This window comes from Rutilus rutilus, assembly GCF_951802725.1.
Source record: "Rutilus rutilus genome assembly, chromosome: 5".
Lineage (NCBI taxonomy): Eukaryota > Metazoa > Chordata > Actinopteri > Cypriniformes > Leuciscidae > Rutilus > Rutilus rutilus.
Window position 1 is genome coordinate 27825892 of NC_140213.1, and position 23289 is coordinate 27849180.

Consider the following 23289-nt stretch of genomic DNA (forward strand, 5'->3'; position numbering starts at 1 on the left):
TACGGGCTAATAAATGTGATGTGTCTGTCGAGTTTCATCCAATTTCAAGCATCTTAAGAGTCTCAAAAGCATCCAAAAAGAAAATTAAAGTTTGATGCGTTGCCACGGCAACAGTATCTAAGATATCAATAATCCTTTCACAGGTCTACATCTGCCGTGTGTTTACATTATACAGATAAAGTTTGAAGCAAATCGGGTAAAAATAAGAGGGTGATTTCAAAGCATTTTGAAAGTGACACACTTCTTGCTGCCAGTAGGTGGCGCTATAATTTTGACTCACAATAGTCACATCAATGTGATCAGCCTCTGACCACGGACACACTGCTGAAGTTTTATCAAGATCCGTCAATGTATGCAGAAGTTATAACACACTTCCTGTGTCCCATTATTCGCCATAAATTCGTTTCCTCGCCACAGCCAAACCGTTCGAGATATCAAAAATCCCCTGGCAATTTTTCATCCTCAATGTCTTGACTTCATGCACACAGAGTTTGGTGCTGACCGGGTGAATTCCCTAAGAGAAGTGTTTCAAATTCCTAAGCATGCATTTCCAAACAACCCTAAATAGTCGACTTCCTGTTGGGCTGGCGTAAAACTTAGAGCATGAAAGTTGTGCGGCCCGATGAGATCTATATGTGTACCGAGTTTCATATTATTACATGCAAGCGTGTTTGATTTATGGACCAAGTTTTCGGACCCTGTTCCAGGGGGCGCTGTCGAGCCCCCCTGCCACGCCCGGGTACCAGCTTCAGCCCGGCCCTGATGGCCGCGGGTTCTGACTCGTGTGCAAAGTTTCAAGAGTTTTTGAGCATGTTAAGGGCCCCAAAAATGCCTAAATAGTCGTAAGAAAAATAATAATAAATATAGCTGCGAGCAGCGATTGCGGGCCCAAGCCGGTGGCACCGCCACCCCGGTGCCTTTAGTTACCTAAAGGCACCGGGGATGGCGGTGCCACCGGCTTTGGCCCTCCATCGCTGCTCGCAGCTATATTTATATATATATATATATATATATATATATATATACACACACACACACACACATATATATATTTTATTTTGCGATGTATATTTATATATTTTTTTTGCGATGTATTTGGATGCTAAACTATTCTTTATTATAGGCTTTGTACTTCACTCGTGTTCCAATATCGATGGAAAAAATCATCCTCTTCACGCGCGCAAAAATGTGCTTGGAAACATCACAGTGGAGCTCTGCTTACTGTGAATGGTACAGATTGTACTACTGACTATTTAAACAGAGCAGTGTAATTCGTTTATGTTAGGTTGACTATTTTTATTATTATATTGTATTAGGGCTATAATGAATGTCAAGATTGCAATTCTGGAATGTGTGTGTGACGCGGTTGCGGTTGAACAGTGGACACAAAAACATAAATAAAATGTTTTAGTTAATTCCTACATCCATAGGAATACATTGAAAATGCTCGCTCTACTCCGCACCATTATCAATGTCTGTGCGGACGTCTGTATTTTACTAGTATATAGTATACTATAGTTAGCGATTTAAAAGCCCTCAGCGGTGTCACATGTCGATTAACCGGTGGGAAAATTTTTAGCACAGTCACATCCCTAATATATTTATATATAAATACAATAGGCCTACCTGAAAGAGAATTTTACTTGCCCGACCAAAGTATAGCCTGATTAGAACGTCAATAACAAAAAAATAACTTATCAATTTATTAATAAGTTATTAATAACTTAATCACTAAAACGAGAGATTATTCTAATTTCATTACATTCATTTTAAGTTGCAATCAGCAGTTAATAATAAATGTATTACTGATCAATGGTAACAAGGTTGCACTGCTGAGGCTCATGCTGCTTCTCCAGGAGAATTGTAAATAAATGAGCGCAGCACACAAAAAAGCAACCCAGTTAACAACATACTGACTATAAAAATTACAAATATGGAGTTTTTATATATTTTATAACATATGATAGAGTTAAGCAACCTCACTTGACGAGTAGGCAACTATTTCCTGAATACAATCACAATTGAAACTGTGACATTGATTTCATACAACAGGTTAATAAACAGTTACAATTAAGTCACTTACATTTTAGATGCAATATTGACTGTTTTTGTTCTGTTTCAGCAGCAAAAATAGTTAAACAAAGATCACAGCAACTTGTTTTCTCATTACTGAATGATTCAGCATTTTGAAACGAATCGCTTGACTCAAAGATTCAATGGTCAATCCATAAACATCTGTCTCAATCATGAATGACTCAGTCATTGGAATGAATCGTTTCAACGAATGAATCAATGACTCGCTCATTAAGATGGTCGCCTGGCGACACCTAATGGCGGTTTAGTGTTATGTTTAAAAGTATCATTCTTTCCAACGTGCACCATTATCAATGTCCGTGCGGACGTCCGTTTTTTTACTTTCACTTTTATATTAGCGATTTAAAAGCACCCGCTCGTGTCACACGTCGCTTAACCGATGGGAAAATATCCTCACAGTCATATACCTAATAAATTTATATTTAAATACAATAGGCCTACCTAGTAAAACGTTTTATATACTATTTTGATATCCTTTTGGACACAAGAGGGCAGTATAGCCCTATGTTTGCTTTTTTGTTGAAACAAATAGCACTAAATAGCCTGTTTTTAACTTTTTCATACTTCTTGAATTGCAAAAACAGAATAAAATAGGTTTAGTTCTAATATTTGTATAATTTTATATAAAAATAAATGGTGTATAATTAAATTTTAAGAATATATGAGATGTTTTCTGATTCCTTTTTTGACATTATTTTAATCCCTCGCCATGTCAAAACCGTTTGAGATATTCAATATCCGTTCTCAATTTAGCATATTTAATGTATTTTCATCATGTTGAAAAAGTTTGGTGTGAATAAAAAAAAAAACACTTAGCAGGAGTGGGTAAAAAGCAGAGGCTGAATTTGCAAATAAATCCACATTCAAACCAAAATATCTGACTTCCTGTTGGTCCAAGCTAATGACTGCAAATTAGAAAGTTGTCCAGCTCGATGAGACCAATATACTTACTGATTTTTGTAATTGTGGGTAAACCTAACCCCCCCACTTTTGTCAAAAACATTTTGAAAGTGACACACTTCCTGCTGCCAGTTGGTGGCGCTATAACTTTGACTCACAATAGTTACATCCATCTGATCGGCCTCTTACCACGAACACACTGCTGAAGTTTCATCAAGATCAGTTAATGTATGCTAAAGTTATACCACTTCGTGTTTCTCTTTTCTCGCAATAAATGCATTTCCTCACCACGACCAAAGCGTTCGAGATATCAAAAATCCGTCCGCAATTTAGCATCCTCAATGTCTTGACTTCATGCACACCGAGTTTGGTGGCGATTTAATTAATTCTCTAGGAGAAGTGTTTCAAATTCCACAGCAAGCGTTCTCCAAACAACCCATAATTGCCGACTTCCTGTTGGGCTGGTGTAAAACTTAGAGCACGAAAGTTGTTCGGCCCGATGTGATCTATATGTGTACCGAGTTTCATATCATTACATGCAAGTGTGTTTGATTTATGGACAAGTGTTTGGATCCCGTTCCAGGGGGCGCTGTTGAGCCCCCCTGCCACGCCCAGGTACCAGCTTCAGCCCGGCCCTGATGGCCGCAGGTTCTGACCTGTGTGCAAAGTTTCAAGAGTTTTCGAGCACGTTAAGGGCCCCAAAAGCCCCTGAAACCTTGAAACACACTGAAATCAATTGGAAATTCCCTCCCACCCCTCACACACACAGAGACAGAGAGAGAGAGAGAGAGAAAATTCTCCAAAAAATCACATTCAAACCAAAATATCTGACTTCCTGTTGCTCTCAGCTAATAAGTGTGAATTAGAAAGTTGTCCGGTTTAATGAGAACAATATACATAGCGAGTTTAGTGACTCTATGTAAAACTAAGCCCCCATTTTTGACTAAAGGTGGCGCTACTGAGCCCCTCACCACGCCCGTTTCTGAAACTTTGCACATGTCTACTGGCTAATAAATGTGATGTGTCTGTCGAGTTTCATGCAATTTCAAGTATGTTAAGAGTCTCAAAAGCATCAAAAAAGAATATTAAAGTTTGATGCGTTGCCACGGCAACAGTATCTAAGATATCAATAAACCTTTCACAGGTCTACATCTGCCGTGTGTCCACATTATTCACATAAAGTTTGAAGCAAATCGGGTTAAAATAAGAGGGTGATTTCAAAGCATTTTGAAAGTGACACACTTCCTGCTGCCAGTTGGTGGCGCTATAACTTTGACTCACAATAGTCACATCAATGTGATCAGCCTCTGAGCAAGAACACTCTGCTGAAGTTTTATCAAGATCAGTCAATGTATGCAGAAGTTATAATACACTTCCTGTGTCCCATTATTCGCCATAAATTCGTTTCCTCGCCACAGCCAAACCGTTCGAGATATCAAAAATCCCCTGGCAATTTTTCATCCTCAATGTCTTGACTTCATGCACACCGAGTTTGGTGCTGACCGGGTGAATTCCCTAAGAGAAGTGTTTCAAATTCCTAAGCATGCGTTTCCAAACAACCCTAAATAGTCGACTTCCTGTTGGGCTGGCGTAAAACTTAGAGCATGAAAGTTGTGCGGCCCGATGAGATCTATATGTGTTCCGAGTTTCATATTATTACATGCAAGCGTGTTTGATTTATGGACCAAGTTTTCGGACCCCGTTCCAGGGGGCGCTGTTGAGCCTCCCTGCCACGCCCGGGTACCAGCTTCAGCCCGGCCCTGATGGCCGCGGGTTCTGACTCGTGTGCAAAGTTTCAAGAGTTTTTGAGCATGTTAAGAGCCCCAAAAATGCCTGAATAGTCGTAAGAAAAATAATAATAATAATAATAATAATAATAATCCTACCGAAAACAATAGGGCCTTCGCCCTTTCAGGGCTTGGGCCCTAATAATCCTAACGAAAACAATAGGGCCTTCGCCCTTTCAGGCCTTTCAGGGCAAGCCGGTGGCACCGCAACCCGGTGCCTTTTGTTACCTAAAGGCACCGGGTGGCGGTGCCGCCGGCTTTGGCCCTTCATCGCTACTCGCAGCTATATTTATATATATAAAAATATATATAAAAGACAGAAAATATTACTTGTCTTACCTTATTCTGATTTTATGATACACTCAAAATATTCCACAACATTGATTAACGTTTATTAACCCGTTGATTAACCGGTGGTAAAATATTCTCACCATCACATACTTAGTATATTTTTATATAGATACAATAGGCCTACCTGATTTTGAACACAAGAGGGCAGTATAGCACTATGAATGACATGATGTATTTATTTTTTGGACAAAAAAAAAAAATGCTGGCTGTTTTTAAACTTAAACAATTCTTAAATTGAAAAAAAAAGAATAAAATGGGTTTAGTTCTGAAATGTGTATAATTTGATATAGAAATAAATGGTGTATAATTACATTTTTAGAAGATATGAGGCTTTTAGTGTTTCCTTTCTTGACATTACTTTAATCCCTCACCATAACAAAACCGTTTGAGATATTTATTATCTGTTTACAATTTAGCATCTTTAATGTATTTTGAATGTATCAACATCAAAAAGTTTGGTGGGAATAAAATAAACCACTTAAGAGGAGTGGGTAAAAATTCAGAAGCTGATTTTGCAAAGAAATCCACATTCAAACCAAAATATCTGACTTCCTAATGCTCGGAGCTAATGACTGTAAATTAGAAAATTGTCCGGCTCGATGAGACCAATATGTGTACTGATTTTTGTGACTGTACATAAAATTAACCCCCTCACTTTTGTCAAAAGCATTTAGAAAGTGACTGCTGCCAGTTGGTGGCGCTATAACTTTGACTCAAAATAGTTACATACATGTGATCGGCCTCTTATCACGAACACACTGCTGAAGTTTCATCAAGATCAGTTAATGTATGCAGAAGTTATAAGACTTCGTTTTTATCTTTTCTCGTCATAAATTCGTTTCCTCGCCACGGCCAAACCATTCGAGATATCAAAAATCCGTCCGCAATTTAGCATCCTCAATGTCTTGACTTTATGCTGACCGAGTTTGGTGGCAATTGAAAGAATTGCCTAGGAGGATTATTTCAAATACCAGAGCAAGCGTTCTCCAAACAACCCATAATAGCCGACTTCCTGTTGGGCTGGCGTAAAACTTGACCAGGGAAAGTTGTTCGGCCCGATGAGATCTGTACATGTACTGAGTTTCATATTAATTCATGCAAGCGTGTTTGATCTATGGACCAAGTTTTCAGACCCCGTTCAAGGGTGAAAAATGCCATGGAAACAGTATCTAAGATATCAATAATCCTTTCACAGGTCTACATCTGCTGTGGGTCTACATTATACACAAAGTTTGAACCAAATCGGGTAAAAATAAGAGAGTGATTTCAAAGCATTTTGAAAGTGACAAACTTCCTGCAGCCAGTTGGTGGCGCTATAACTTTGACTCACAATAGTCACATCCATGTGATCGGCCTCTTACAATGAACACACTGCTGAAGTTTCATCAAGATCAGTTAATGTATGCAGAAGTTATAACACACTTCCTGTGTCCCATTATTCACCATAAATTCGTTTCCTCGTCACGGCCAAACCGTTCGAGATATCAAAAATCCGTTCGCAAGAATTCATCCTCACTGTCTTGACTTCATTCACACCGAGTCTGGTGGCGATCGGATGAAATCCCTAGGAGGAGTATTTCACATTCCATTGTATGCGTTTTCCAAACAACGTATAATAACAGACTTCCTTTTTCAAGGATTTTGTAAAATTTCAAGAGTTTTTGAGCATGTTAAGGGCCCAAAAAGTGGCAATAAGGCAAAAAAAATAATAATAATTCCTTCCGGAAACTTCGCCCTTTCAGGGCTTGGGCCCTAATAATCCCACCGAAAACAATAGGGCCTTCGCCCTTTCAGGGCTTGGGCCCTAAATATAAAAAAACTCTATTACTATTAAAACTATTAAAAATGACAAAAGGACATTACAAAATAACAAAAAATAAATTAAATGAAAATATAAAAATAAAAGCTAATTCAATATTGGTAAATATCAATAATAAATTCTATAATAATATATAAATAATACTAAAATAACGCTGACTCTAAAGCAGCATGCTGATTGAAATGGAACCTTAGTTTCTACATTCTTCAACTTTCTACCTAAAAGTAGTGCTTGATCTACACTTGAAGCATGTAAGCTATGCAATGCCATACTATAATAAAAATAAAAATGCACAGCACACACAAATAACTGTTTCACTGCATGGAAACCCATCTCTCTCTTTCTCTCTCACACTCTCGCTCCCTCCAGTACTGACAGAGAGATATATGATGAGGTCTGCCAGGAGCACAAACATGGTCTTACCTTGAGAGGTTTGGGTGCATATATATTTCTTGATCAAGGCATCTGTGGGTTGAGTGTAAAGGCTGAGGGCGTATTTCAAGGACTTGAGATCGGGGCTCTTTTCCAGGAAGGTTTTCTTCAGACCGTTTCCACCCGCATGGAAATATTGCTGAACAAAGAAACAAAAGCACTGGTTACTAAAAGAGTCAAACATGCTGCTTGTAGCTACGGATCAGTCATCCATCACAGCCTTAACCTGAAAAATCATCCATTCATTGTGACTGAGCAAAATAATCATATAAAAGAAAAGTTTTTAGCAGTCACTGTGGGAAGTAATTCGGGGATATTTGCAACAAGGTTACTCCTACTTAGCAGCACATTTAGATGTCATAGAATTAATAATAGTAAATTTTCTTTTATCTCAATATCACAAATTAGTGAAAATGGGGCACAGCTGGAAGAAAACGAAACTAGAGGTATTTTGTATTACGTGGAAGGACAGTGTTACTGCAAACAGAAAGGCATTAAAGGGTCATGAAATCCAAAAACATATTTTTTGAGATGTTAACAGATATGTACAGGTTGCACATCAATAAAAAGTGGTTATTTTATAATTTTTCTGAGCTATTTTATTCTTCCGGTTTAAAAAGCAAAGTTGAACCAACGTCATGAAAAGTAGTCCAACTTGCAGCAGCTAGAGTTCTCAACACTGCATTGGCTCCCTATTAAATATTGTATACATTTAAAAATCATATTACTTTTAAAGCCCTAAATGGTTTAGATCTTTAGCACTTGAGCGAGCTCTTAACGATATATAGTCTTCACGTCTATTGGGGTCTCAAAATATCAAAATCGCTCCTTTTCCTTTTTAGCGCCCAAACCCTGGAACAGTCTTCCTAGCATTGTTCGGGGGGCAGACACACTCTGTCAGTTTAAATCTAAATTAAAAACACATCTCTTTAACCTAGCATACACACAACACACTATCACATTTTTATAAATTCAAATCCGTTAAAGGATTTCTGCATAAAGTAGGTCAACCGGAACCAGGAACACTTCCCACAACATCCGATATACTCAAGAATAATGGCATCTACACTATTAGTCTGTCTGAACCAGACAAGTCCTCTGCACAGACCCCAATGGCCAGCTTTCTCTCCATACAGTGTGATGAATCCAATCTTTAAGCAGAAGGAACTGGATGAAATATTACCAAATGATACCAATCCACACAATCTGTTTTCTGACTTGTGATGCAGCCTGGAATGAAACCAACAATGTTCATTTGTTGGCCAAAAGAGAACTGGCCCCCGGACTGAGCCTGGTTTCTCCCAAGGTTTTTTTCTCCATTTTGTCACCTGATGGAGCTCGGGTTCCTTGCCACTGTCGCATCTAGCTTGCTTAGTTGGGGACACTTAATATGCAACAATATTATTGATCTGACTGAACTGACACTATCGGATGAGAACTGAACTCAGCTGGTTGATGACATCACTGTTTTCTGCAGAGCTGCTTTATAGTAGAATTGAACTAATTTAACCCCCTGAGGTCGGCGGTATCGCCGGCGATACCAGCTCGCTTTTTTTTATCAGTGTAAAAGAAACTCATAAATACTCTGTTGACTTTGATTTTCCATAGGAGTTTCATACATCAATCGATTCTGTTAAATGTGTATTATTTTTCTGTATACTCACAATAAAAACAAAGTGTTGTGCTTTTCGCCAAATTAAGAAAAATAATCACGGAGCGAGTTCTGCCTTCTCTCTGTCCGTGTAGTCCATTCTGAAACGCGTCCGAAAATGAATCATAACTCAGCGAATACTTCTCACACAGGCACATGATATATGTCTTTATGAAGCTTGAAATCTCTTCTTTTAAATGAAGTAATTAATAAAAAAAACAAATGTTTTCAACTCATGTAATCCGTTTGAAAGCAAGGAGAGGTACCGTTTTTTCGTACCGTAGTTTAGGTGATCTATGCTTCGCACCCGCCCCCCGATCAATGCCTTGAAAACACGAAGTTTCATCAGATCAGATTCACTGATAGTTCATCGCGTTTAGAGAGGATGGCGCGTTTCTCCGGTAAAGACGCTCTTCAGATGATTCTGGACAGCGAGGAATAACTCACCTTGGCTTTTCCTCAGAGGAAGATTGTAACTCAGACGAACGGCAGCATGTTCAAGAGCGAATTGATCACGCCGAGTAAACACCGAGTTTTCACGTGAGTAAATACGTGAACTCAAGTGGTCTAGTGGTAGAACATTTGCCTAGCGTGTCAGAGGTTCTGAGTTCGAATCCGCACTCATATAGTTTTTTTTTTTTTTTGTCAAATCAGATTATGTTTATCAGTGGTTGTATATCAGGCAGAGACATGTGTGTCTGTGTATTTTGTTTTGTAATTTCACTGGAACGAAAAGAGAGTCTCCACAACGGATTGAAGCGCGCGTCCGAGTGAAGACTGCGCGAGCCTAAAACAAACACAGTATCCGCGTCTGACTCGCGGGAATCCACGGCGCAAACCTGTGAGGGGCTGTGTTTTCTCGTTTATATTCCTTTTAGCATTTTAGCATTTATATTCCTTATAATAAAAATGAAAGACCTATGTTACAGACATATGAAAGACAACATTTCGTTGATTAGTTTTGGATAGATTATACATTTTTACTGTAAAATATCTGCCACCTCAAATAAGCTTTTATTTGCCAATTTTTTTGTCAAAAATAATCAAATAATCAATCAAATCCTTAACTTTGAAATATGTATGATAAAATGTATACTTTAGTTTGTACAAAGAAAGATTACACTTGAATTGTTGTTTATTTAAATATTTACAAGGTAGATGTAAACAAACTATTAAAAGGTAAATATAAGCCTTTTCTTTAAATAATTTTTATTGTGTTTTATTAGTGACAAATTTGGGGAGAAGATAAATATTCCAAAACTGAAAATACAGTATGAGAATTAACTGCACAATTACATGTTTTCCTTGGCTATTATAGGCCAAATTGCAAGCACAATATGTGGAAAAATAAAAAAGAATTGAGATGCTTCCAACTGTTGCTCTTGCATTCTTGTGGCTCAGTGACTCACCTGAATGAATGGCTCATTAAGTATGCGGTCCTCAGGTGTGAACCACTACATATGCATGATCTGTGACGCCCACTCCGCATATGGCCTTTCCAAACAGAAAGTGCTTTGCAAAATTCAAATCAATGTATTGTGTTATGTGAAGGATTAGGCAGGGTGATTTTCACATAATTTTGAAGAAAAAACACTAGGCGATGACATCCATTAGACAAAAGTCTTATTGGCACATATTTAGTGTGTGTTTTGTGGTCTTATTTCAGAAACTTTAGTTTTTAGTTTTTTCAATAACCACGCATAAACATTATTCTCTCAAAAATGCAGACATGTACATTCTTGTTGCTCACATATTATGGTAGCCCTGTTTGTGCTAAATAGTGTGTAATTTTTTTTTGCCATTACTATGTTTATAAGCAACTGAAAAAAGCACAAATGTCAGGGCATGTCAGAACATCTCAAGGACCCCAAAAACACCTCAGACCCCAGAGGGTTAATAATAATGATCTTTATAATGGTACTGAATCAACACAGAACTGACTTCAGCTGAACAATGACATTTTTTTCTTTTTCTTTTTAAAGCTACTTTACAGCCAAATTTAACTGTTCAAATCATTGAATCTGTCAGGGTTCTGCCCTGGCAGCCTTGTCTGTGTTGTCTTTGTTTCATGTTTCTATGTTTGTCTTGTGTTTGAGCACATGGCTCTGTCTTTGTTTGTGTTGGCCATGTGCTCCTCGTGTCCCGCCTCCTTGTTTCCTGTTACCACGCCCCCTTGTTTTTACTAATTGTGCTCACCTGGGGCCTCATTTATAAAACTTTGCGTAGGATTTGCGTCAGAAGTGGCGTACGGATGAAACATAGGACGTGCGTACGCACAAAAATATTCGGATTTATAAAACCGTGCGCACGCACATCCTACGCAGTTTTCCCTTAATAAATCACAATCAATTCTAAATGTAGCGCAGCTTTTGCGGCTTCATGTCACGCCCATAGTTGCCCATAAATCGTCCGTGAAACGCCCACAAGTTAATATTCATCGATTGCGAAATCATGGCAAACACAGAGAGGAAAACCAAGAAACGTAACTTTACTCACGTGAAAGCGTGAAGCGCAAGATCAGCAGTTGTGCGTCATAACGCATTGTGATGGCATCATGGCATTTTATTACCATCCATTTGATTGCATCTGACAAGCTACAGATGTGTTATGAGGATGAATTGCATAACATGCCAATATTATTGCAGAACATATTTCACTTTTCTTTTTGCAAATATGTGTTAATTTGCATTTCTGTTGTAATCTTCGTTTGATTTTGTTTGTTTTACACTGCAGATCGATCAAACGGGTGTTCGTGTAGGCTGTTAATTGTAGGACTTGCTTTGTGAAGTCTTCATGTTATTTATGAGAGGCAGTATTGCCATTTCTTTTACACAACGGTCTACAGTTCCACACACTTTCACGTGCTTCTTCCATCTGCCGACGGTGTCGCCATTTCTCATTTCACCCGTTTTTGTGTGTACGCCTGGGTCAGAGTTTGCGTGAAGGACCGCACATTTCCCCGTCAAGTTTGCTTTTCATAAATACCAATTATTGCGTAGAGAGCGGCGTATGCCTTCTTTTGTGCGTACGCAACGTTTATAAATGAGGCCCCTGATCCTCATGTGCTCTGGTCCCTTTATATTGTGCCTCATTCCCTCATGTTTTTGCTGGTTTGTTTTGTGTGTGTACTTTGTGCACTTGAAGTTATCATAACACTTGCTCTAGTTTTTTATTTTATTTTTTATTACCTTATCTCCAGTATCAGAGTATCCTTGATGCTATGTTGTTTTTCTCTAGTCCTATCTTGCTTAGCTTTTGCTCTTATTTACAATTTTGAAGGGATTTTATGATACTATGCAATATTTATAAAATTGTATGAGCTATTTTTTCCATTAGAACTAATATATATATATATGTATGTATGTGTGTGTGTATATGTATGTATGTATATATGTATGTATGTGTGTGTGTATATGTATATATGTATGTATATATATATATGTATGTTTGAGGTGAGAAAAGTGCCATCTGGAGGTTTTAAAAAAACAAAAACTTGTGTAATGTCCTGTAACCAACTGTATATATCTCCCTATATAAAGGCTAGGATGGCTTCAGGGGGGAGTAAATCATGGGCTAACTTTCATTTTAAAGTTAAAGGGTTAGTTCACCCAAAAATGAAAATTCTGTCAGTAATTACTCACCCTCATGTTGTTCCAACCATGTAAGTCTTTCGTTCATCTTCGGAACACAAATTAAGATATTTTTGATGAAATCTGACAGAATTTTGACTCCTCCATAGGCTTCCAGTGTGACCGAAACTCACCGGCCCAGAATAGTTATTAAAACATCGTTAAAATAGTCCAAGTAACTACAGTGGCACTACATTAAGTTTATCATGCGACGAGAATACTTTTTGTGCGCAAAAACAAACAAAAATAACGACTTTATTCCACTTTTCATTTCCTTCTCTCTGGGCCTCGTAGTGTTTTTGCGCTGCGCGTCTGTGTTGCACGTCATCACGCAACACACACATGACCGGCGTCGGCCAATAGTGAGCCTACGTGGTGACGTGTAACACAGACGCGCTGCGCAAAAACACTACGCGAACCAACTAGAGGTCCAGAGAGAAGGAAATGAATAGTGGAATAAAGTCGTTATTTTTGTTTGTTTTTGCGCACAAAAAGTATTCTCGTCGCTTGATATACTTAAGATTGAGCCACTGGAGTCACTTGGACTATATTAACGATCTCTTTAATAACTTTTCTGGGCCAGCAAGTTTCGGTCACACTGGAAGCCTATGGAGGAGTGAAACATGGCTCAGATTTCATCAAAAATATCTTAATTTGTGTTCCGAAGATGAACGAAGGTCTTACGCGGTTGGAACAACATGAGGGTGAGTAATTACTGACAGAATTTTAATTTTTGGGTGAACTAACCCTTTAACTACTCCTTTAACGTAACGCGTAAATGCCCATAACTAACGTAAATCAAGCAAGCTAGTATGCATAGGCCACAAAGTGTTGGCGAAATAACACATTAGCGGACCGGAGGGAATAATATGGAATTTTTTCCAGAAAACTTCTTGCACAAAATGAATTCAAGCACTTTCAAGGACTTGTATCTATTATGTTTGTGTTCAAAAACTTTCCAGGGCCTGATTTTTTTTTTTTTTTTTTTTTTTTTTTTTTTAGATTCACAAACTTTCAAGGACCCGTGGGAACCCTGTGCCTGGCAGCCTGACTGGTGCAGCAATCTAACTCCAGTTTCAAGCCTCTGGTTCTGTGAGCCTCTACCTGGCAGCAAGACTGGTGCTACATCTGAGATCTACATCAAGCTATGAGTTCCTTGTGTTCCTACCAGGTCCTTCTTTTGGTCCACCCATCCTGCCTGTCATCGTGTCGTCTGCCCTGCCCTACTGTTTGAACTGTGATTCACGCTTATTCTCCCTGCTGTCTCTAAGGCTGTCATTTTCCTGTTGATCACCGTAAACACTGAGGATAACGTACTCGGTTACTAACGTAACCTCGGTTCTCTCTAGAGAGGGAACGAGTACTGCGTAAGTCTTACGCTAGGGGAAAATCTCTTTTCCGCGAGATACTGAAGCCAAAAAATTATCCTTAATTTTGAAATAATGTAAAACGCGTTGCGGCAGCATGCAGACATAGGCGAGATGGCTTGCGCGCCTATTGGCTGCCCTGCGGCAACTGCAGCAGCCTATCGATAAGGCCCTATCGTGACGTCAGTACCAATGGGGACGCTTCGCGCCCAATACGTCACGTCCCGCCGAAACGGGCGTGGCCTGGGGCTATAAATATAGCATCGAAAGGCTAGCTTACCGGTTTTTCATCGCCGGAGCGAACCGGAGCACGCGCAGGCACGGCAAGATACGCAGTACTCGTTCCCTCTCTAGAGAGAACCGAGGTTACGTTAGTAACCGAGTACGTTCTCTTACGAGAGGTTCTCTCGTACTGCGTAAGTCTTACGCTAGGGGAACACAGTGTAAAACGCCGTGCATGCTAAGATCCAGCACCAAAGTCCCAAGGGCAAGTGCCCGGGCTCATATAGTACATGATCATAAGTGACTCACAGAGAGCCCAGGAAGAGTGGCTAGAATAGCATCATTCCTATAATAATGTAGCATCCTATAAGAAACAGTTATAGTGATGATGTTTTATACAGTCAGGGCGACCCCGGCCTGGACTGATGAATATAGTGGGTCTTACACACTGCCCATAGAGCTGCGCAATCTATAAACGAGCGTTTGCTCAAGTCATTTCAGTATTCTGGGCCGGACACATTCGGGGCAGACAGTACCGATTTTAGACCGCAAGCAGCTTAGCTTGCAGAGCGGGAACCTCTAGGTTATAAAACCTTATAAATGTAGACGGGGAGGCCCAGCCTGCCGCCATACAGATATCTTGCAAGGCAATCCCACTAGACCAAGCCCACGACGAGGCCACGCCTCTCGTGGAGTACGCTCTGACACCTAATGGGCACTGCAAGCCCTTAGAGGTGTAAGCCAGCGCTATAGCATCGACTATCCATCTGGATAGACTCTGTTTCGACACGGCGAGTCCCTTAGAACGTCCGTAGAGTGAAACAAAGAGCTGCTCTGTCTGTCTGAAAACAGACGTGCGAGACACATAAGCCCTTAACGCCCTGACCGGGCAAAGGAAGCTGGCGTCCTTCTCCTCGTTAGAGACCGGCAGGGCAGACAGGGAAATCACCTGGGCCCTGAACGGTGTGTTGAGGGATTTAGGGACGTACCCGTGCCTCGGTTTGAGTATGACTTTCGAGTCATTTGGCCCAAACTCCATACATGTCGCACTCACTGAGAGCGCTTGTAAGTCCCCTATGCGCTTTACTGAAGCGAGAGCCAGAAGAAACACTGTTTTGAAAGACAAGTGTTTGATATCTATTGATTGGATTGGCTCAAATGGGGCACCCTTCATGGCCTCCAAGACCGTAGAAAGGTCCCATATGGGGACTGAGGGAGGTCTGGGAGGATTTAACCTCTTAGCTCCTCTAAGGAACCGAATGACCAGATCGTTCCTTCCCAGTGACTGACCAAGCGTTGGTTTAGAAAACGCTGCTATAGCCGCCACATAGACTTTGAGCGTGGATGGGGCTCTGCCTTCATCCAGTAGCTCTTGTAGGAAGGAGAGAACCTCCGTCACTCCACAGTCCAGGGGTGAAAAGCCGCGTGCTGCGCACCAGCTGGAGAACACTGACCATTTTGAGGAATAGAGCCGTCTCGTAGATGGAGCTCTAGCCTGCACGATCGTGTTTAACACTCCCTCTGGGAGATCAGAGGGTACCCGTTGATGGCCCACGCATGTAGGGACCAAAGCTCCGGGCGAGGATGCCAGATCGAGCCCCTGGCTTGAGAGAGGAGGTCCCTCCTCACTGGTATTGGCCATGGGGCAGCGCTCGTCAGCTGCATAAGAACTGGGAACCAAGCCTGGTTCTTCCAGAACGGAGCTACCAGTAGCACTGAGCATCTGCTTTCCCTGATCCGCTCTACCTGAGGTAGGAGCGCGACGGGGGGAAAAGCATAGAGCAGGCAGCGGGGCCAGACGTGGGCCAGCGCATCCCTGCTCTTGGAGAAAAACTCCGGGCAGTGAGCGTTTTCTTGAGACGCTCGAACAAGTCTATCTTCGCTCTGCCGAATGTCTGCCACAGCAGTTGGACTGTCTGCGGATGCAGTGACCATTCCCCTGCTGGAACATTGTTCCTGGACAGTCTGTCTGGTCCCACATTCAGGTGGCCAGGCACATGCGCTGCTCTGAGCGAGCGCAAATTGTGCTGAGCCCATACCAGGAGGCGTTTCGCTAACCTGTACAGGTTTCGGGATGTGATGCCTCCCTGGCGATTTATGTAGGCTACCACTGACATGTTGTCCGAGCGGACCAAGACGTGGTGTCCTGCTATTTGGGGACGAAAGCGCCTCAGCGCGTTGTCGACTGCCATCATTTCCAGGCAGTTTATGTGCAGAAGCTTTTCCCGTTCTGACCACTGGCCGAAAAACGGTCTGCCCTCGAGCAGTGCTCCCCATCCCGAGGTGGAGGCGTCCGTAGACACCACCTTCACACTCGAGGAAGTCCCCAGGCTTACACCTGACTGGTACCAGTCGGTCGCTCTCCAGGGTATCAGTGCTGAGACGCATTTTTGATCGACCTTGAGGCGAAAGAGACCTGAAGTCCACGCTCGACGCGGTACTCGCGCTTGTAGCCAGAACTGCAGTGGGCGCATGCGAAGCAGACCCAGCTGGAGAACTGTAGATGCTGCTGCCATGAGACCGAGCATCCTTTGAAACTTTTTTAGCGGGACTATAGTGCCGCGGCGGAAGGTTTCCGTCATGCGCTGAATAGTCAGTCTGCGCTGTGGCGATAGTTGAGCTGTCATTGACAGCGAGTCCAGTTCTGTGCCCAGAAAAGATATTCTCTGACTGGGAGACAGTGAACTTTTCGCCCAATTGACTTCGAGACCCAGATTCTCGAGATGTTCGAGTAAAATGGTTCTGTGTTCTATGAGCTCTGTATGTGACTGAGCTAGAACCAGCCAATCGTCCAAGTAGTTCAAAACTCGCATTCCCCGAAGTTTCAGGGGAGCGAGGGCTGCGTCCATGCACATCGTGAGGACGGTAGGACTGTGTATTGATAAGCCTGGCCCTCGAAGGCGAATCTCAAAAATCGCCTGTGACGTGACGCTATTTGTATTTGTAAATACGCGTCTTTCAGATCTATTGACACAAACCAGTCCCCGTGGCGAATTTGCGAGAGGATTTTCTTGGTTGTGAGCATTCTGAACCGGCGTTTTGAAAGCGCTTTGTTCAGATGTCTTAGATCTAGAATGGGTCTGAGACCCCCGTCTTTTTTCGGAACCAGAAAATATCTGCTGTATAGCCCCCCTTCGCTCTGAGCTTGAGATAAAGGCTCTATTGCCCCTTTGCTCAACAGTTTCGCAATTTCGGCACGAAGTAGATGTGCTACTTCCTTTTCTACCGTGGTTTCGATTCGCACCGCGCAACGGCGGGGACGTCGAGCGAACTGTAGCGAATAGCCTCTTTCTATAATGTTCAGCACCCATTCTGATACACCGGGAAGCTTTTCCCACGCATTTGCATGAATAGCTAAGGGTTGAATGAGATCGGAGCTCTGGCCGTGACATAGTGGCGGCCGGAGAGCTTCGGTATGCTGTATTATAGACACCGCATTTGCAGCGCTCGAGGCGGGGAGTGTGCTGATCACAGCGGGCGGTTCGCCCGCGCTCGGCTCTCTCATGGCGGGTAGCTGAGAGACGGCGAGCGTGGGGGAAACCGAGGGATTCGTCATGTCTGTGAGTGAATGTGGGCGCAGGACAGCGGGCACATTTGCACTGAAAACACCGTTGACCTGAGTCGGCTGTACGTGTGTTGGTTTTGTTTTTACAGAAACCAAGAGACATGCAGTGTGTAGTGTTTGTGGGCACTGGGATGTGGAAACGCTCACTACATTCTGTGCGCAATCGACATGAGTCGATTTTATGTGCGCGAGCCCTGTGGGGCGGGCTGTGTCTGTGTGTAGGAATGGGCACTGGGCAGTGGGCATTTTTACTACACTCATAACACCATCGGCCGTGGCCGGAACACCAGAAAATACACTCTTTACAGGATTTATCTGGGTCGCCGTAAAACGGCGTTTGTGTACAGGCAAGCGGGTAGTGTAACCGACTTGTTTACTGCAGAATACACTGGAACAGTTGCATGTAATGGACCTGAACGAGCGAGAAGTTTTGGTGGAAGCCCGGCCGCAGCGGGACTTGAACACCGTCGTTTTCCTAAGCTGGCTAGGAAGACTTTGAGGCCTCGGGCTTTATCTCAATCTTCGGCCGAGGCCCACGCGGAGGGGGGCGGCGGCCGGCTGAGCGAGAGCGCGGTCTCTGGTCCCGGGCCTGTCGACGCTGTGAGGCGGCAGCGGGGGGCGGCGGCTGCGAGCTGCGAGCAGACGGCTGTTTAGAGCGGCCTGATGCGGAGCTAGAGCGCTTTGGCAAAAAGTGCTTCATGGCCTGCGACGTCTTTTGTACCTCGGCGAATCTGTCCGCGAAATCCTTGACGGACGATCCGAAGAGGCCAGCAGCAGAAACGGGAGCGTCGAGGAACACAGAGCGCTCCGAGTCCGGCATTTCTGAAAGCGTCAGCCAGAGGTGTCTCTCAGCAACGGTGAGAGAAGCCATGCTCCGCCCTATGGCCTGTGCAGCGGATTTTGTAGCGTGGAGAGCGAGGTCCGTAGCGCTCCTTAAATCCACCACGCTGATTGCTTCCGTGCCTTCCTCGAACAGTTTTCGGAGAAGGTTAGCTTGGAAGATCTGGAGAGTGGCCATAGTGTGTAGCGCTGATGCAGCCTGCCCAGCGGCGGTGTAAGCGCGACTGTTCAGGGTAGATGTAGCGCGGCAGGCTTTTGATGGTAGCACCGTCTTAGCTCGCCGTCCAGCAGAGGGCGGGCAAAGATGGGCTGCTACTGCCTCCTCCACCAGAGGAAGAGCGAGGTATCCTCTGTCTTTAGCACCGTCCACCACGGAGAATGCCGCTGAGGCAGAGGAGCGCAGCCTGGCTGAGAAAGGGGCGGTCCAAGACTTTGCCAGTTCTTCATGAAGCTCAGGAAGAAACGGGGCGGGTCTTGAGGGCGTAGAAACGCGGTCCCCTTGCAGGAAACAACCGTCCAGCCGGTTGCGTGTAGGCTCGGCGGGCGCGGACCACTCGAGGCCGAGGCTCTCTGTGGCCTGTGTGAGCAGACGCATCAGCTCAGCTTCAATACTGGCCCGTTTTCCTGACGACTCGCGGGCAGAAGAAGGGGCGAGGTCCACAGAGCTCGACCAATCCTCACTGCCTGACGCCAGGATAGAGCAGTTGTCCTCCTCGAAAACTGCCGCTTCTTCTCTGTCATCTCCGGCGGAAGCGGCGGCCAACGACGGCCACTGTCCGGGAGTGAGAGACTCGAGTGAAGTAGACGGCGAAGCTGGCGGGCGAACCGGCGAGCTTTTCTCGGTGGGAGGAGGCTCAGGGACCCGCTGAGCACGGCGCTTCTTACGGCGCGGCATCACAGCGGGAAGTGCAGACTCGTGGAAGGTTGCCAGGCGAGTCCTCAGAGTCGCCATAGGCATTAGCTCGCAGTGAGGGCATCCGCCGTCGGCGAGCGCGAGAGCTGCATGTCCTTCACCCAGGCAGGAAACGCAGATGATATGGCGGTCCCCGTCGCTGAGTGGGGCTCGGCACGAGCCACAGGATGGACGAGACATCTTAAAAAAGACGCTCTGCTCTTTTTGTGAAGGAGTGTGAGTCGCGGCGGCGAACACACACTAGCAGTGAAAAGGATATGACGCCGGATAGCGTAGCAGGAACGGCGGCTGAAGGCGGCGCGGCCAGCGACTCCAGATACAGTGCTCGTCCCGCTGAAAGGCTTTATCCACGGCGCGGCTTCTTCTCTCTGGATCCAGCGATGCGTGAGCTCCGCTGAAGAGATGAAAAATCGGTAAGCTAGCCTTTCGATGCTATATTTATAGCCCCAGGCCACGCCCGTTTCGGCGGGACGTGACGTATTGGGCGCGAAGCGTCCCCATTGGTACTGACGTCACGATAGGGCCTTATCGATAGGCTGCTGCAGTTGCCGCAGGGCAGCCAATAGGCGCGCAAGCCGTCTCGCCTATGTCTGCATGCTGCCGCAACGCGTTTTACATTATTTCAAAATTAAGGATAATTTTTTGGCTTCAGTATCTCGCGGAAAAGAGATTTTCCCCTAGCGTAAGACTTACGCAGTACGAGAGAACCTCTCGTAAGAGAACTCTGAGCAAAGATAGTTTGTTTGTCTTGAATATAATAATTCAACTTTCATCATGTACAGTATTCTGTCAACTTGTCCAAACTCTCAGCCCCTCTGAGCATCTGCTGTTTAAGTTTAACTGTCTGAGTTTGACCTAAGCATATTTTTGAATGTCTGATAAACCCTTTATTTAAAATGCTTAATTACAACAGCATTTGTTATAGAGTTCAGAATGTTTATACTGTTATGCAACATGCACACACAGAGAAAAATCATTAATTCATTAGAACAAAACACATGAATTTGAAAATAATAAATGATTCTCAGTGGAAAATCACCACAGATGCTGCAGGAGGCAATTCAGCAATATTCATACTTCCACACTGTTAATTGAGTTAATCTCTAAGTTACATTGAGACATAAGACCGATACAGCATCTGTCACAGTCACTTCCATCAGGTCAGGGTTAAACATGAGCCCAGAGCTTCAGGCACTGCCACAGAGTTAATGGCACATGGAGATATCGGACACAACTAGACATTAGTGTGAGGGGAAGGCTGGCATTTGATCAGATCTAGTTTATTATTCTATTAGCATAAAGGGCGATTAGAGAGGGAATGGTGTGGACGGAGCGGTGACGTTTTCATGTCTGATGTGATTGAGATAGATGAGATTTCCACTGAGGAATCAATTGCTCCGGGTCTGTGGAAAGGGCAGCTGTCATTTTCAATGTTTGCATTTAGTTTTTTCCCTCACTTAATAAAAATAAATAAATAAACAAAATAAAAAATAAATAAAAATAAATTTAAAATAAAATATTTAATTTGCAAAGCATCATGCATGCATAAAAGCAACTCAAGGTTTCATAATAAACTAAAAAATCTAAATCTAAATTTAAAAAATGATGCAGTCTGTCTGTCTGTCTGTCTGTCTATCTATCTATCTATCTATCTATCTATCTATCTATTGTTGGCTCTTTCTCAATCATTTCACAGTTTGTGTGATGAACAGTAAACAGCTCCTCATTTTCTAGTGATGAGAGCCTCTGGCTGTGCGCTAATTGAGCCGATGATGAATGGCTGATGTAGTTGGTCGGCTGTATTGATTGGTCAGGTAGAGCATCACTTTTTTGGATTTCAAATGCATGCTTTTTTGATCTTCTTGAGGCCCATTATTTTAGCAGCATTATTCATAGAGCTTTCTCTATTGTGCGTTTGAGATCAGTTGGCGTGTGGTGGTCTTCTGAAATGAGGAGGCAAAGTATCTTATTATTACTGTATCTTAAGGATGTTTAGATATTTCAATGTAAAATGATAATGGATTTTTTTTTATTTTGCAGTGCATTGATTCATACATATTTAAAAAGACAGTTGATGACAAAGACATCAGACTGTGTTTGTTCTCCTCTCTTTTCATCTGTCTGTGTATCTTTTTTTTTCCACTCACTGATTAATTATTTTTCTCATTAATCTCTTCAGATATCTTCGCTGTCGTTACTTTGCCACCTCAAGCACAGAATCCTGAGCTCATCACTGTGTGCAGCCATTTCCATTTTCCAAATTTTACTCAAGGCTTTTGTTAACTTCCCTAATTAGCTTATGTCCTCAGAATACCAATGAGCATGATTCCCACTCCATGACTGATTCGAACAGGGAGGGGCGCGTGTTTCCAAGGAGATGACTGAATCAATAATATCTCTGATGATGCATGTATCTGCAGCTCACATGCACATTTACACCACAACTAGACACACACCATTCTGACCGTGTGTGTGTGCGTGTGCGCGTGTTGCAGGATAAATAGGGTAAATGCGCTAACACCGCCCATCTAATCTGGCTGTGTTCCATATGCTTCAACTGAATAATAATCTGTTTTGGCCGTTTGGAAAATGGACTTCACATCATCTCTTAAACCGTTTATTTGACTAATTTAATTTAAAGAAACACTAGTGACTCTAGTCTAAGCATAAGTTTATGCAACTGTCCCCTGAAATGGGAGAATCAGAGCAGAAGAAAAGAGAGAAGCTGATACCTTGATGGTGGGAAGCACTAAATCCATGGCGGCACATTGTCGAGGGGTGAGACTACGAGCTTCCTCCCGTATCACATGCTCCTGAGAGAGAGAGAGAGAGGATTATGATTTACTGTTTACATTAAGATTAAAATGTACTTGAAATCTTTTTTTCCATCCATTTACATTGGTCAGCTACATAAACTACCTCATGTTAAAGTGCCATGTTATAGTCATTAATGAGTTTTACCCTCTGCCTGAAATGCTCTATTTTAGTTTGTTTAAAACCCGCCTTCTGAAAAGTGTTGTCTTCTCTGATTGGTCTACCGCTTAGAGTGTGTCCTGGAAATGTAACACCCTTTACCTTAAAAAGGTTTCGCCCCACAAGGCTTCATGAGCAGCTGTAAAAATTATTATATCTATAATAATTTATTTATCAGAATTTAAAGTCCATTCAATATTTTTGCAGTGAAAAAACAAAAACAGTGTCTTTGCAACATAGCGAAATCTCTTACGCAACTGTTCTTTGAAGGTGGACCAAAGCAGCTAGCAGACAAGTATTATGCAAATGTGTAACATGGTGACATAGCTATTCACAGAATTAATGGCACCTATATATATATATATATATATATATATATATATATATATATATATATATATATATATACACTTCTGATTATTCTTTTCACTCCTCTATCAGAAATCTTGCGAGGAGCACTGGTCGAGGCAAATTTATGGTGAAATTATTGTCTTTCCACTTCCGTATTATGGCCCCAAAAGTGCTCACTGGACCATTCAGAAGCTTAGAATGGCGCCTATAACCAATGCCATCATTATGTTTTGCAACAATTAGGTTGCGAAGGTCTTGTGACAGCTCTTTGCTTTTACCCATCATGAGATGTGTCTTGTGTGACACCTTGGCAATGAGACCTTTTTGTAGGCCATCATTTGGGACTGAACCAGCTGTTATTAATTTCCACTGACAGGGGGGTGGATTGCTTTTTA

At 42.7% G+C, this 23289-nt stretch overlaps 1 protein-coding gene across 1 annotated transcript in view; it reads right to left on the bottom strand.

The window, feature by feature from the left end:
* The window catches only part of unc13c (unc-13 homolog C (C. elegans)), a 404470-nt gene that overhangs the window by 121796 nt on the left and 259385 nt on the right, over positions 1–23289 (bottom strand). Inside the window, exons 29-30 of the mRNA XM_084408974.1 lie at positions 22303–22383; positions 7375–7522 (exon numbers count right to left, since the gene is read on the bottom strand). Of these exons, the coding sequence (XP_084265100.1) occupies positions 7375–7522; positions 22303–22383 (229 nt within the window). The remainder of the gene's footprint in view (positions 1–7374; positions 7523–22302; positions 22384–23289) is intronic.